The 13,083-nt window shown below is 38.9% G+C and overlaps 1 protein-coding gene across 6 annotated transcripts in view; it reads left to right on the top strand.

Annotated features, from left to right (window-relative positions):
- The window catches only part of NALCN (sodium leak channel, non-selective), a 292,048-nt gene that overhangs the window by 205,347 nt on the left and 73,618 nt on the right, over positions 1–13,083 (top strand). For all 6 annotated transcript variants that reach the window (XR_014237200.1, XM_082366066.1, XM_082366064.1 and 3 more), the window contains 2 exons: positions 7,163–7,299; positions 8,629–8,767. Coding sequence is in view for 5 of the 6 variants with exons in the window: in XM_082366066.1 (XP_082222192.1) it covers positions 7,163–7,299; positions 8,629–8,767 (276 nt within the window). In the remaining variant the exon portion in view is untranslated. The remainder of the gene's footprint in view (positions 1–7,162; positions 7,300–8,628; positions 8,768–13,083) is intronic.

The following is a 13,083-nucleotide window of genomic DNA, read 5'->3' as shown; positions in this document are numbered from 1 at the left end:
ATCTGCTACAGCCAGACTTCACGCTCAGTTGAAGCTTTTATAACCTCCTTCCTTCGGACTGTTCTTTACATTAGGTTTTTCAATAAGGAGAATAAAATCTTGGGATTCTCTGTGCTACTTTTCTTCCATTCAAGAATCATAACCTTTGAAATAATTTTTAAGCGGAAATTTACGATTGCAATTACTCTATGTTAGAAGGTCAGCTTTTGTGATATAGTATAATGATCTTAAATTATTATCCAGTATATCCAATATAATCCATGTTATTCCCTCACTTGCATCAAAGTAAATTTAATCTTGGAAAATCTGTGCTTACATGCAGAAGGGGAGAGAATTTGGATAAAAGCTAGAATACCATTTTATCACATATTAAGGACACTTTATAGTGGCTTCAAAATACCGTGAAGTACTTCCGTTTATCCTGGCTTCCTGATCCCCCATCACCGCTCACCCCCTTGACACACACACACTCTCTAATCCCATCTTGTGCTTTCTTCTTTTCTTCTCTTTTTGTAGCTCAGTCATGATCATGGGCTGTGGCAGAAGCAATGGTGAAGGTTATGGAGGTTAATAGCAGTGAAGTAAGAATTAAATGATTGTGCTCAAATGCATCATCTGCCCTTAAAAAAAAAAGAAAACTTTTTACTAAACTATAATATACTTATAGAAAGAGGCATTTTGCTGAATTTTTACAAACTGAACCCCCACCAGTGCCCAGCTCAAGAAATATTGACTGTACCTTAGAAGCCCCTCCCCATACACCTGTCCAGTCATCATGCTTCCCCCTCACCCCAGGGTAAACGCTCTCCTGGGACCAAGCAGATAGACTCGTGCTGCCTGTGTTTTAACTTTATATAAATGGAATCATTCAGTCCGTACTCTTTTGTTTTGTCTGGCTTCCTTTACTCACTATTCTATTGGGAAATTCACCCAAGTTTTGTGCTTGGATGTTGTTCGTTGACTCAGATGTTTCAATGGACCACAGTTTGCTCTTCCATTCAGGGGCTGATGGGCACTTGAAGAATTTAAGTTTGGGACTCTTACAGGTGGCACTGCTGTGGGCTTGGGAGGGTGTAGTTGACCTGGGTGTGCACACATGTCCGGGAGGTATACACCCAGGAGAGGATTTGCCCGGCCAATGAGTGTGTGTATGTTCATCACCCGTTGATGCTGCTTATCTGGGAACAACCGAAAGAGCACTGGTGTTCAGAAAGAGGCCCCTTCCCACGGGTAGAAGATTCGCGTCAGTGCCTCGGCAGTGAAAGTGGACGTATCTGCCATTCCAGCAGCCAGTCACCTTACTCTATTTTAATTGCCCCATTTGGTACATCTACGGGGCAGCAATGCCTGATAGTCAAGAGGACGGATTGCAGGATCCTGAAGAACCTTCCGAGCCATCAAAAGAGCTTCTCACCTGCTCTTTGCAGCTTTACAGTGCAGTGATCAACTCATGCTGAGTTCAGATCCATTTAGTCACAAACAGTTATTATATTTCTACTCTCTAAAAGGTGTGATAAAAGTAAATTAAAAGTGGAATCTTGGGGCTTCCCTGATGGCGCAGTGGTTGAGAATCTGCCTGCCAATGCAGGGGACACGGGTTCGAGCCCTGGTCTGGGAAGATCCCACATGCCGCGGAGCAACTAGGCCCGTGAGCCACAATTACTGAGCCTGCGCTCCGCAACAAGAGAGGCCGCGATAGTGAGAGGCCCGCGCACCGCGATGAAGAGTGGCCCCCGCTTGCCGCAACTAGAGAAAGCCCTCGCACAGAAACGAGGACCCAACACAGCCAAAAATAAATAAATAAATAAATAAATAAATTTTTTTTTTAAATGTGGAATCTTGCCCTCAAGGAGCTTACAAGCTTTGGGGAGTATAAATAACTCTAATACAAGTTAGAATGAGATGAGTTCCATTTTAAAAACATATAGGCATGGGGATTATTTTTTAATACTGGTAACCTACATCTGTTAAACATTATATTCTAGGATAGTTGATTAAATGTTACAAGATATTGCGTGTAAACTTATTCTAAACATTCATCTGTTTATCAGTGGCAGACATACGTTCAGGTTAAATGTCACAGAGTATAATTTTATTCTAGTGTGTGAATCTAGGGACACTGATATTTCACACCAACAAATTTATTCAATTGGGAAACAGATATTTTCTGCTTGTCTCTCCATCCTTTAGAAGATACCTAAAATCCTTTCTTTTATTTCCCAGTTATCTGCTGGAGATTTTAGTTCTGCCATTTGATCTGTATAATTACTTATTCCACAAATATTTGTTTAACTTACTTTATGTCAAATATTGTGGCAGACCCCAGATACGGAATAGTGGAAAATTCCCACACGATCCCTGTCCTCCAAGAGTTTACAGTCTCAGGAAGAACAGATGTAGAGTTCACGTGGTCATACACTATAAGTTATAGTAATGGTCATACACTATAAGCATTATAAATAATGCTCTATGTAGTGGGTTTCATAGTGTCCCCCCAAAATCGATGTCCACCAGGAACCTCAGAATGGGACCTTATTTGGAAATTAGGTTTTCACAAATGTCATCAGTTAAGATCACACTGCTTTAGGGCAAGCCCTAATTTCAATGATTGGTGTCTTTGTAAGAGAAAAGAGAGGGAGATTCAGATAGAGAGACAGAGAAACACACAGGGAAGAGGGCTAAGCAATGACAGAGACCAAGGAACAACAAGGACTGCTGAGAAGCTGAGAAGAGTGAAGGAAGGATTTTTCCTTAGAGCTTTCAGAGAGAACATGGCGTTGCTGGTACCCTGATTTGGCACTTCTGGCCTCCAGAACACTGAGAGAATCAAGTTTTGTGTCTTAAGCTACTGATCTTATAATGATTTGTTAACAACAGTCCTAGGAACCTAGTACAGTGAGTGTTAGGTTGAACCATGAGAAATTGCCCATTTTGACTGCTTTGACCTACACAAACATGGCGACTTCATTTGCTTCAACCCAGTATGCTGTGAGCTTGTGAGAGGAAGACCTTGTTGATGAGAGGAAGCTTCTCGGAGGGATTTCTGGTGGAACTGAAATCAGAAAAGCAGGTGGAAGTTCATGAAGAACAAGAGAGAAAGGGGAGGAGAGGAGCTCCCAGCAGAGGGGCCAGGACGACAAAGGCTCTGGGGCGGAGGCCTGGACACTTGTGAAGAGCTGAAAGAGGCGGGCATGACTGGAACGTGGTGTGGGCACAGGGCCAGGTGAGGCTGGACAGGTGGTAGGAACAGGTAACACAGAACTGGGTGTTAAAACCTAAAGGTTGACGGTTTTGTTCGAGAGCAGTGGACCCCCCACTGAAGGGTTTAAGCCAGAAAGTGAGAAGATTACTGTGACCCAGATGCGGGATAGATTTGAAGGAGCCAAACCAGATGAGGAGACCGTGGGAGGGAGGGCATGAGCCAGGGGATGCCTCTGACCAGGGAAGCACGGTGGGGATCCAGAGAATGGGCCACCTGAGCGGTTTTTAGGAAGGAGCTCCGTGTTTTTGTTTTGATGGCATGTCCTGATTAATATACCATCTGCCCTTGTGTCTCTTTGAAGACATTTAATTCTCATAAAATATACATACCAGTGCCGGCAGGCCTACAGCCCCAGTGTTGACTCACGTAATCATGTGTAGCAATTCCACTGCCCAAGAAGTCTCTGGAAGGAGAAGCAGCACCTCCTTCTTCTTTTTTTTCTAATTTCTCTCTTTGCTCCTCACCTTGTGTTCACATCACTTTGTTTGTATCTCAGCTAGAATAGCTATTACATTTTATTGTCATTATCTGTTTATATAACTATCTATCCATTATAATGTGGGTTCCATGAGGGCAAATACTGGCCTCAGTTATTTTTATATCCCCAGAACCTAGCATGGAACCTGCTAAGTCCTGGCCTGCGGGATTTGATTTATAAGAAGTGACTGCATCAGTGTATCAATAAATGAGTCAGCAGACGCATGAATTAAATACCTCATTTATGCTCTGTCTTTTCAGCCTGTCTTTGGCCCTTTATAATTGCCTTTCTCTTTGGTCTGACAACATATTAACTGCTTTTTTCCCCCCTGTGTGCTCTACTTACCACTACAAATATTTTTCTACTAGTTGTGACCATAAACTTTTGGAAAACAAGTCTCTTCCTCATGAATCTCTTTATACGTGGAGCCATTTTTCTAATTGCCTGCGTCTCCTGGAAATACTCACAGTTTCTGTTCTGTGCCTTTGGGAGCTAATTCTTTATCACTGTTGTCATCGTAACCATCAAATTATTGAGAATGCCCTGTGGTCAGTGTTCCTCTCAGGGGGAGAGGGGAGGAAGGTGGTGAATGATGGTGGCCCCTTCCCTAAACGAGATACCACCAAAGACAGAAAGTCAAAGATGACTCACAAAGCTGTATAAGATATACAAATGGCTAAGGTAAATGTTCATATTATATAAAACCAAAATGTAAGAACAAAATGTATAAAACCAAAACGTAAGTTTCTATAGTGGAGTAAGAAAAAAAGGCAAGTTTCCTGAACTAGGAATCAGGACGTAGAATCTCACTGTGGGCTCACAACCAGTTGGACAACTGAGCCATATATTGTATTGAAATTGGGATGTTCCCCCAAAATGCTCATGTTCTCTCTGGCCAGTTTGAATATCCCCACATGGTAGGAGGGAAGCGCTGCCACCTCTCTTCTCATTATAAACGCTTCCTTGGCCTCTCATGCTCACCTTTCCACAAATCCAGGACAGATTGTCATTATAAAGTAAAAGCATAAGAAATAGAGACACAGATGTAGAGAACAAACGTATGGATACCGGGCGGGAGGGCAGAGGGGGGATGAATTGGGAGACTGGGATTGACATGTATACACTACAATGTATAAAATAGATAACTAAAGAGAACAGACTGTATAGCACAGGGAACACTACTCAATGCTCTTTGGTGATCTAAATGGGAAGGAAATCCCAAAAAGAGGAGATATATGTTTACATATAACTGATTCACTTTGCTGTACAGCAGAAACTAACACAGTGTTGTAAAACAGCTATACTCCAATAAAAATTAATTTAAAAAAATAAAGTAAAAGCATATACCCCCTTGTCATGATATTTAGGGGATATTTTGTCATACTGTAATAGAGATGCATTGACCAGTCCCAAGAATAATAAATATTTAAAGTTTTGTATTTAACTAAAATAACATTGGTTATTTTAATATTGTAAAATATTATTTTCATAAAATAAGCTAATGTACTTTATGCCTCAAGTAAGTCTTTAAAGATATATATCATTATCTCTATAACTTGCAACTTTCTGATAACTAATGAGGTAATTATGGAACTAATGCTATGGAAATATCTTTAATATGTTTTCTCATAATTTATGCTAATATATGTTAATTTTAAGTAATTTGAGCAAACCAGAGAAAACTAATTTCATAATTCTGCTTCTTTTCCCCTAGAAATAACCACTATTACCAGTTGGAATATATCCTTCCAGATTTGTTATATATAAATGATGAGGTCTCATAATATGTACTCTTTTATATTATCTATTTTTTAAGGACACATACACACACACAGATTATAAGATTTATAAGATTTAAGATTTATAGATCTATGTCATCCATTATAAGAGCTTCATAGAGTCTTTTTGCATGAATGTACCATAATTTATTTTGCCAGTCCTTACTGGGGATAAGTGTTTAGTTTATTAGTTTATTTCTAATTTTTTTAATATTACTGACAGAGTAGCATTGAACTGCCATGTACTTTTTTTTTTTTAAAGATTTTTTTATGTGGACCATTTTTAAAGTTTTTATTGAATTTGTTACAATATTGCTTTTGTTTTATGTTTTGGTTTTTTGGCCATGAGGCATGTGGGATCTTAGCTCCCTAACCAGGGATCGAACCCATACCGCCCTCTTTGGAAGGCAAAGTCTTAACCACTGGACTGCCAGGGAAGTCCCTGCCATGTACTTATGTCTTTGCCCGTTTGTTCAAATATTTCCTTAAGATAAAGTCTCAAAAATGATATTGCTGGATCAAAGTAGACACATCTTTAACATTTTAAAACATATTATCACATTGCCTTCTGAAAAAGTTGTACCATTTTATATTTAACAGAAATTCCCATTTCCTCATAACCTCACATTTTTTAACTTTTGATAATCTGATATGCAAAAGTAATAATTTTATTTGTGTGTTTATAGTACCTATAAGTATTTGTGTTTAAGCATCTTTTCATTAATTTTGAAGCAGTTGTATAATTTTGTGAATTTGTCTTTTCCAAAATTAGTTTGTGAACACTTTTTATAAATCAAGAAATATATATCAAATATTTTTCAAAAAAAAAAAAAAAAGCATATACCCCATAGGGAGTAAGAAGCTGGTACCTTTTGAAACGTGCCTCCATAACCCCACCAAGAAAGACTGCCTGAATTAAAGTACTCTCTGACCTCTTAGCTCAGCATTTGTGATGTAAAGCCTCAGCTTCTGTGAAACTTAAACTGTAAAAATATAAAAACAAACTTATAGAAATAAATAAATAAATAAACAAACAAATAAATAATAAAACCATTTGCTTGTCAACTCCCAGATACTTCATGGCATGTAATTGAATAATTCCCAAGAATCTTTACAACTACATAGAGAACTTTTGCTTTATGTACCAAATGTGTTGTTTCTATTTGAGCTATTCTTTCATGAATCTGCTAGACTAAATGATCAATTTCCTTGACATTTTCCCCCTTTCAAATATCACCACTTAGGACTTTCATTTCTTTTTTCATTCTTTTGATTTCTAATTCTAACACACGTATTTATAAAACACTTTGGTGTTTAAATATGTTAGTGATAATAAGTCAGTCAATGATAAAAAATTACGTTTGGTATGAAAAGGGGATTATGTTTGGGAATGAAATAACATACATTTTTCTTCTAATTTTTTTTTTCTGGTTTAGTTTTTTGTTTAGTTTTCTTTTTGTTTTCCCTGTGCTCAGACTTTGAACACTCAGAGTAAAGCAGGAGACCAAGATATACATGGTAGGGCTTTACTGCCATCTGCCGTTTCTTCATGTAATAACTCATTGTTCCTTTGATTCAAAAAGTCTTATAGACTGTGACTTATATTACTACAGATTTCCCCCTTCTTTCTATTTTTTTCTTTAGTTAAAGCAAAGTGAAGCAAACGCAGACACCAAAGAAAAGCTCCCTTTGCGACTTCGAATCTTTGAAAAATTTCCAAACAGACCGCAAATGGTGAAAATCTCAAAGCTTCCTTCAGATTTTACAGTTCCTAAAATCAGGTATGAAAGTATTTCTTTAACTGTATATCTCAAATACACTGTAAAACATTCATCTTAAATCTGATTCAGCTCTTTCAAACTCATGTGGGTGTGGTTTCTTTCTGTTTTTAAGTTATTATCCATCCTGCTACTCTGTCTTCCTCTGTTTTAAAAACCGTTGACCCCTTTAAGCAATACATCCAGAGCAAGGTCAGGTGTGTTAACCTGGGCAAGGAGGCTGCTGACCGCTGCTTCGCCCTGAGATGGCCCCTCGGGGATTTGACTTCACAGGTAACTGGCACAGGTGGTCCAGCTTACAAAGATGCGCGTAGACATTGGCCTCTGACCCTCAACCATGTAAGGATAAAATTGCCTCTGAGGCCCTTTTATTTTCAAGGAAATGGAGAAACCGCCACTGGCCAGGTTTCCGGACTACTGTGACAGCGTTTGTTTAGAATGCCATGTCTGGGTGCAATATAATTTGTCTTCCATATTTTAAAAGAAGAACCATGGCATTTGGCACTCATACTAATATGATTTTCTACCACTTTTGCCCTCAAGTTAAGCAATTGCATTGAAGATGCTTCAAAATGCTTATTTTTAATAATTAAAGGAAATTCTTCCAGTTATAGCTCAAAAATTACAAATAGAACCAGAATAATATCAAATATGGCATTTTTTATGTAACTAGTTTTAAAAACAATTCTATGGGGAGGTTATAAAAGCATGAGACTGGATGTGGTGCCATAATATTTAAAATTCAAATCAAAATATATTTGCAATTCTGATTTTAAAAAAAACAAAATTTAAAACCTGAAAAATATGACATATATAAAAGAGCCGTAAATTAGATTCAAGATTAGTGATTATTTGAAAAGATGTTATTTGAATTCTCCCCATGCTTTGAAGATCAGATGAAGTAAGTTTCTTTTGAGTTATTTTGAGTCTTTAAATGTAAAATTATCTCTCAAGGATTCTTATGATAAATGAAAGTTCAGAGAGATGAACTAATTCCTCCAAATCTTAGAGGGGAAGAAAGGTATCTTATTACCACAATAGGAGTCAAAAGGTACCATTAATTTCTGAATATTGTTGCTTAAAAGTAATTTCAGGGACGTGAGTTTTTTAAAACAGGAATAACTGAAGATTCAGGAATTTTTCTCTGAATTCAACATTTTGCAAATTATATGTGTAATTAAATCTAAACACCTCTTGGTGTGACATGTCTTATTTTCTGTGAACTTTTGTCACTGCTTTATCTTAGCTCAGGCAAATGCATCATTGCAAAATGCCATCCCTTGCTCCATTTCATTAATAATGCTTGACATAATGTGTACTTCTCTTGCAAAGGGAAAGTTTCATGAAGCAGTTTATTGATCGCCAGCAACAGGATACCTGCTGCCTCTTACGAAGCCTTCCATCCGCCTCTTCCTCATCCTGCGATCACTCCAAACGGTCTGCGATTGAGGACAAGTACATTGACCAAAAAGTAAGAATCACTGTCTCAAATAACCAGATTTTTCTTAAGCCTATATGTTAGAGAAAAGAACCACGTAACTGGGTGGGGTCCTGAAATCTAATGTCTCAGAAGAATAATGAAAAAAATAATTTTAGTGGTTGAAGAAATTACTAAACCTAACATTTGTAAATTTGTTAATTTAAATTTTGCATTTCTACAGGTCAGCTTTTGAGCCATGCCATGTGGCAGCCGGGTGACTTCCAATAGATCAAAAGCCTCCCCAAACCTGCATTTTCTCACGTGCAGAAGGAAGGGCTCTGAGCTCTCAAGTTCAGCCCAGGTTTAATGGTGGCCTGTACATTACTTTCTGCAGGAGACCTTACTTATTCCAGTTATTATGCCAGGGAGACTAACAAGAGCCAAGTTTCTCTAAAATTAGTCCAAATAACTGCCGTTTATTGAGTTTACTAAGGTCTGTGGCAGGAATTATCTCTTGGCACATTATCTTATTCATGTTCTGATTTACCTATGTCTTTATCATTTGAAAAGTAGATAAGGAATTTTTTTCCCCAGATTCTACAGTTAGAAAATGAAAGATCAATAGCAGAGTTTGTGAAAGAGATTATACATTAGAGTTTGTTTGCAAAAGCATCTAATTCACTTGCGAGTATTTCTCTTTGAAAGTCCTAGTTTCTATTTTAATCCTTTCAATTGTTGCCAACTTTTTTTATGGCTTATCATCAAATACATATTTCTCTATTATCATGTGAAAATAAAATAGCAGCTCCTTCATGCTCCAAGATTCTCTGTTTCTCCCTATTCTCCAAAGATTACCCTTGTAAAGGACCTTTACTTATTCCTCTCCTCCTCCTTTTCTCCCATCTCCTCCCCAAATGAAATGAACTTCTGCCCTTTATCACTCCCCCAGTTCCTTGTTTCTCTGCTGTAGTTGAGTGATTTTGTTCTCAATTATGATGATGATGATTTCCTTTGTAGTGTGTCTCTTCTCACTCAAGAATTTTCATTTATTTCTTTTCTTTCAGTTATCTACAGATGTTATTCCTCTGTTTTAGAGATTCCAAGATTGTAGATGACAAGTCTGATGCCAATGCCATTTTTTTTTTCCATGTGAAAGTAATTCGGTTTTTCTTTGGTGGTTGTTTGGTTTTCTGGTTTCTCTTGGGAAGCTTGTAAGACTTTCTACATCTCCTTGGAGTGCAAAAACTTTACCAGGATAGACTTTGTATGTCTTTTATCATCAGAACTGCCCAAACTGGGGAGTCTTTTCAGTTTGCCAACTAAGAATATAAGAAATTTTCATTTATTATTTGTTCAATTATTACTTTTCCATCTGCTCCTTTTTTCCCCCTACTTTTCTCTTAGGATTGTTATCTCTCTCTTTTTCTTCTGTGTTTTGAAATATTTGTTCTGCTTAATCTTTCAGGCCACTAATTTGATTTCAACTGAGATCATCCTTTGCTTTTAAAGTTTGAGTGAAAAAATCATGACGTGTGTGGAGGGGGGCACACACACGCAATACTGTTACCTCTCCTTAAAGACTTTCAGAAGACTGTACTCTTCTAAAAGAATTGTCACTAAGCTTGTCACGTCCCTTCCCCGTAGTTATGTTCACGCAATACTGTGCACAAGGCATAGAAGCAAACAGTTTCTATGTTAGTGGATAAGCAAGTGGGAAGATAATGGCCTGGTTTCAGACAGTCATTCTGAAATTGCATTTTACACATGAGAACACAGGTCGCTTATTTTCTAAATTTATTTCAAAAGCAGAACTTGAAGCCAGAGGGCGTGCAGTGAAGCCCCACTCTGGGCTCGGGTTGCACCCAGCCCTCTCCAGGAAGAGTGCCGAGAGTCGATACCATGGATGCCCAACCCGGCAAATCCACAACTTGCTTTTTTAAATCCCGAGTAACGATATCCCACTGGAAATACAAAATTAAAATCTTAGTCTGTGAAATTTTATTTTCTCTCTAAAAGGGGAGATGATGTCTCTCACATTTCCTGAACAGAATATTTTGAAATTAGTGAGAAAAAATAAATAAAAAGGTTCTTGGCAGGTGAGTGGGATGGGGGGGTGTGTCTAAGGGGACTTTTCATCGTTCTATGTTTGTGGCTTCTTTTTATATTCTCATTTAACAGTTATTTTTAACTAACTGAAAGTAAGATAACAATTATTGCTTTATTCTGTAATCTTACACTTGAGTCTCTCTCATAATCCCCTAAAATATAATGAACTAGCAAAGATATTGATCCTGGGGGCGGGATCCAAGTCCCTCAGCTCTAAAGAGACTAGAACTTCTTGGAGACTGCGGGCCGTCCCCCGTCTATAAAGTCAGTTGATTCAAACACACAATACATGGTCTTATACAAGGGCAGTGATCAGCCATGGTTAAGCTGCCCTTCATCCCCCGTCAGGCTCATTGGCCATATGTAGATAAACTACAGTTAGAACAATATTGTTTATCTTTTTACAGCCTTCAGCATCTGGAAAGGGGCACATAGGGAACACAGTTTCTCTTCATCTCAGCAGTAGCTACCCTGTTGGGGCAGCAGCAAAAAAGACTTACCACGCTGCCACCCATTCTTAAACCTTTGACTTTCCTCAGGCTGCTAGGAAAGTAGACTTAACAATTCCTTTCACCATCCAGTTTCCAGCTTGAGCTCCTGGCGTTCTTCATAAATACTTAGGATCTGTCATCCTTGAGGGCTTTGGGCCAGGGAAACCCAAAACAGAGAATTCCACTCAGTGAATTTCAGTGGTAAGGATTTAAGGGAAGTAGGAATCAAGGACAAAGCAGTCTGGTATCTGTATTTTTAAATATGGCAAGCCTTTTTCATTTTTCTTAAGAAACCCCAAAGCCACGTAAAAACAAAAATACACAAACACACGAGAAAAATCCTGAACAGAGACCACACCACTGTTAGCTCCCCTGATACAGTATTTTTCGGGAAGCGCTTGCAAATTTCTATTACATCCCAGTTGCCTTTGGAAATGCGAGTCATTGTCAAGTGGGCAGCAAGGTCCTTCACTCTGCGTGAAGAAACTCTCCCGGCGCCCTGCAAACAGAGGCTGTTTTCCCCAAAGAGTAGTAAGAAATCAAAAGAAAAAGAGAGGCTGGCTTTTGGTGCTTCTCATAATGTGAACAAAGGAGCAATAAAATAAAAGTTTTCTCTTAACGACCACCTGTCAGGAAGAAACTTCTGACACCCTCTATACTAGAGGGACTCACTTTTCTCTTGCCAAGGAAAACACTGAGTCCCCAGGAACCTGGACATCACAAGTTAAGGGGAAAACCTGACAACAAAAGCCAGGAGGGGTGGACGTGGAGTTGTTTGATTAAGCAAGTGGAAACACAAAAGCACATGTTAGGCAAGATTTTCTCAAGTAATTACCCTGGCTTTGAACAACTGTAAGGAATTCCCATGGCAACCTCACTTTGCAGAGACCGTGTTTTTAAAAACAGCCCTGTCTGATTACCTTTATCACATAGTTTAAAATACCTGTCCTTCTCTGTAAGCAATGAGCAAACAAAAATGTAACATCTTTAAAGCCATTGTGTGGTTTGCTCAGATCCTAAAGGAAAAAGACAGCGAACAGTGTGGTCCCTCTTTTCCCTTGGGGTGTCCTTCCAAACCCCACAGAAAAGGCGTTCCCAAGTGCCAATTCCCACATCTCTTTCCCTTTCCACTCCCCTACACCCCCGTGGGCATCTTCAAGGAGTCCCCTTTCCTCCTGATTAAAGGATAAACCTGCAGATCTTGAGAGGAGTCTTACTAGTTTCCAAGCAGAAGGGAATCGGGCAGTGGTTTTTCTACTCATTTTTTCCCTCTGTATTATTGGAATTAAACCCTCAATTCCTTAAGTAGAGTGCTTACATAAACTGAGATGTGAACTTGGCTTTCCAGTAACCCTGTTAATAAAAGCAGCTCACTCTGTCCTCAAGTGAATCATCTCATCAACGTCGAGGTTGCCACCGTGTTTGGATCTAAGGACTCTCTCTGTCTCTGGCGGACCTCCCTGGTCTTTCTGCCCTGCTCTCTTGGCTGGGGAGCCCCTTGTGGGGTCAGAATCTGCTGTGTCTGGGGAACATGAGGGCCCATCACAGAGTCACATCAGCATGAGACAGATGGAGAGATGAGGGCTGTCCCAGTCACCCCCTTGTATCCCTGTACTTCTCAGAACAGTAATCAGAACCCATATGATAAAGAACAGTGAGGATTTATTTCTCCAACAATAGAGCGATGTCTGCTCTCTCTCTTATCGCTCTCTTTTCCGCTAAACACATAGAAAGTTCCATAGTAAGCCTTCATAATTAATAGCTAACACA

The sequence above is a fragment of the Balaenoptera borealis genome (assembly GCF_965194805.1).
Source record: "Balaenoptera borealis genome assembly, chromosome: 18".
In the NCBI taxonomy this organism is placed as follows: domain Eukaryota; kingdom Metazoa; phylum Chordata; class Mammalia; order Artiodactyla; family Balaenopteridae; genus Balaenoptera; species Balaenoptera borealis.
The sequence above is the reverse complement of the archived record's forward strand: the minus strand, read 5'-3'. Positions and strand labels throughout refer to the sequence as shown.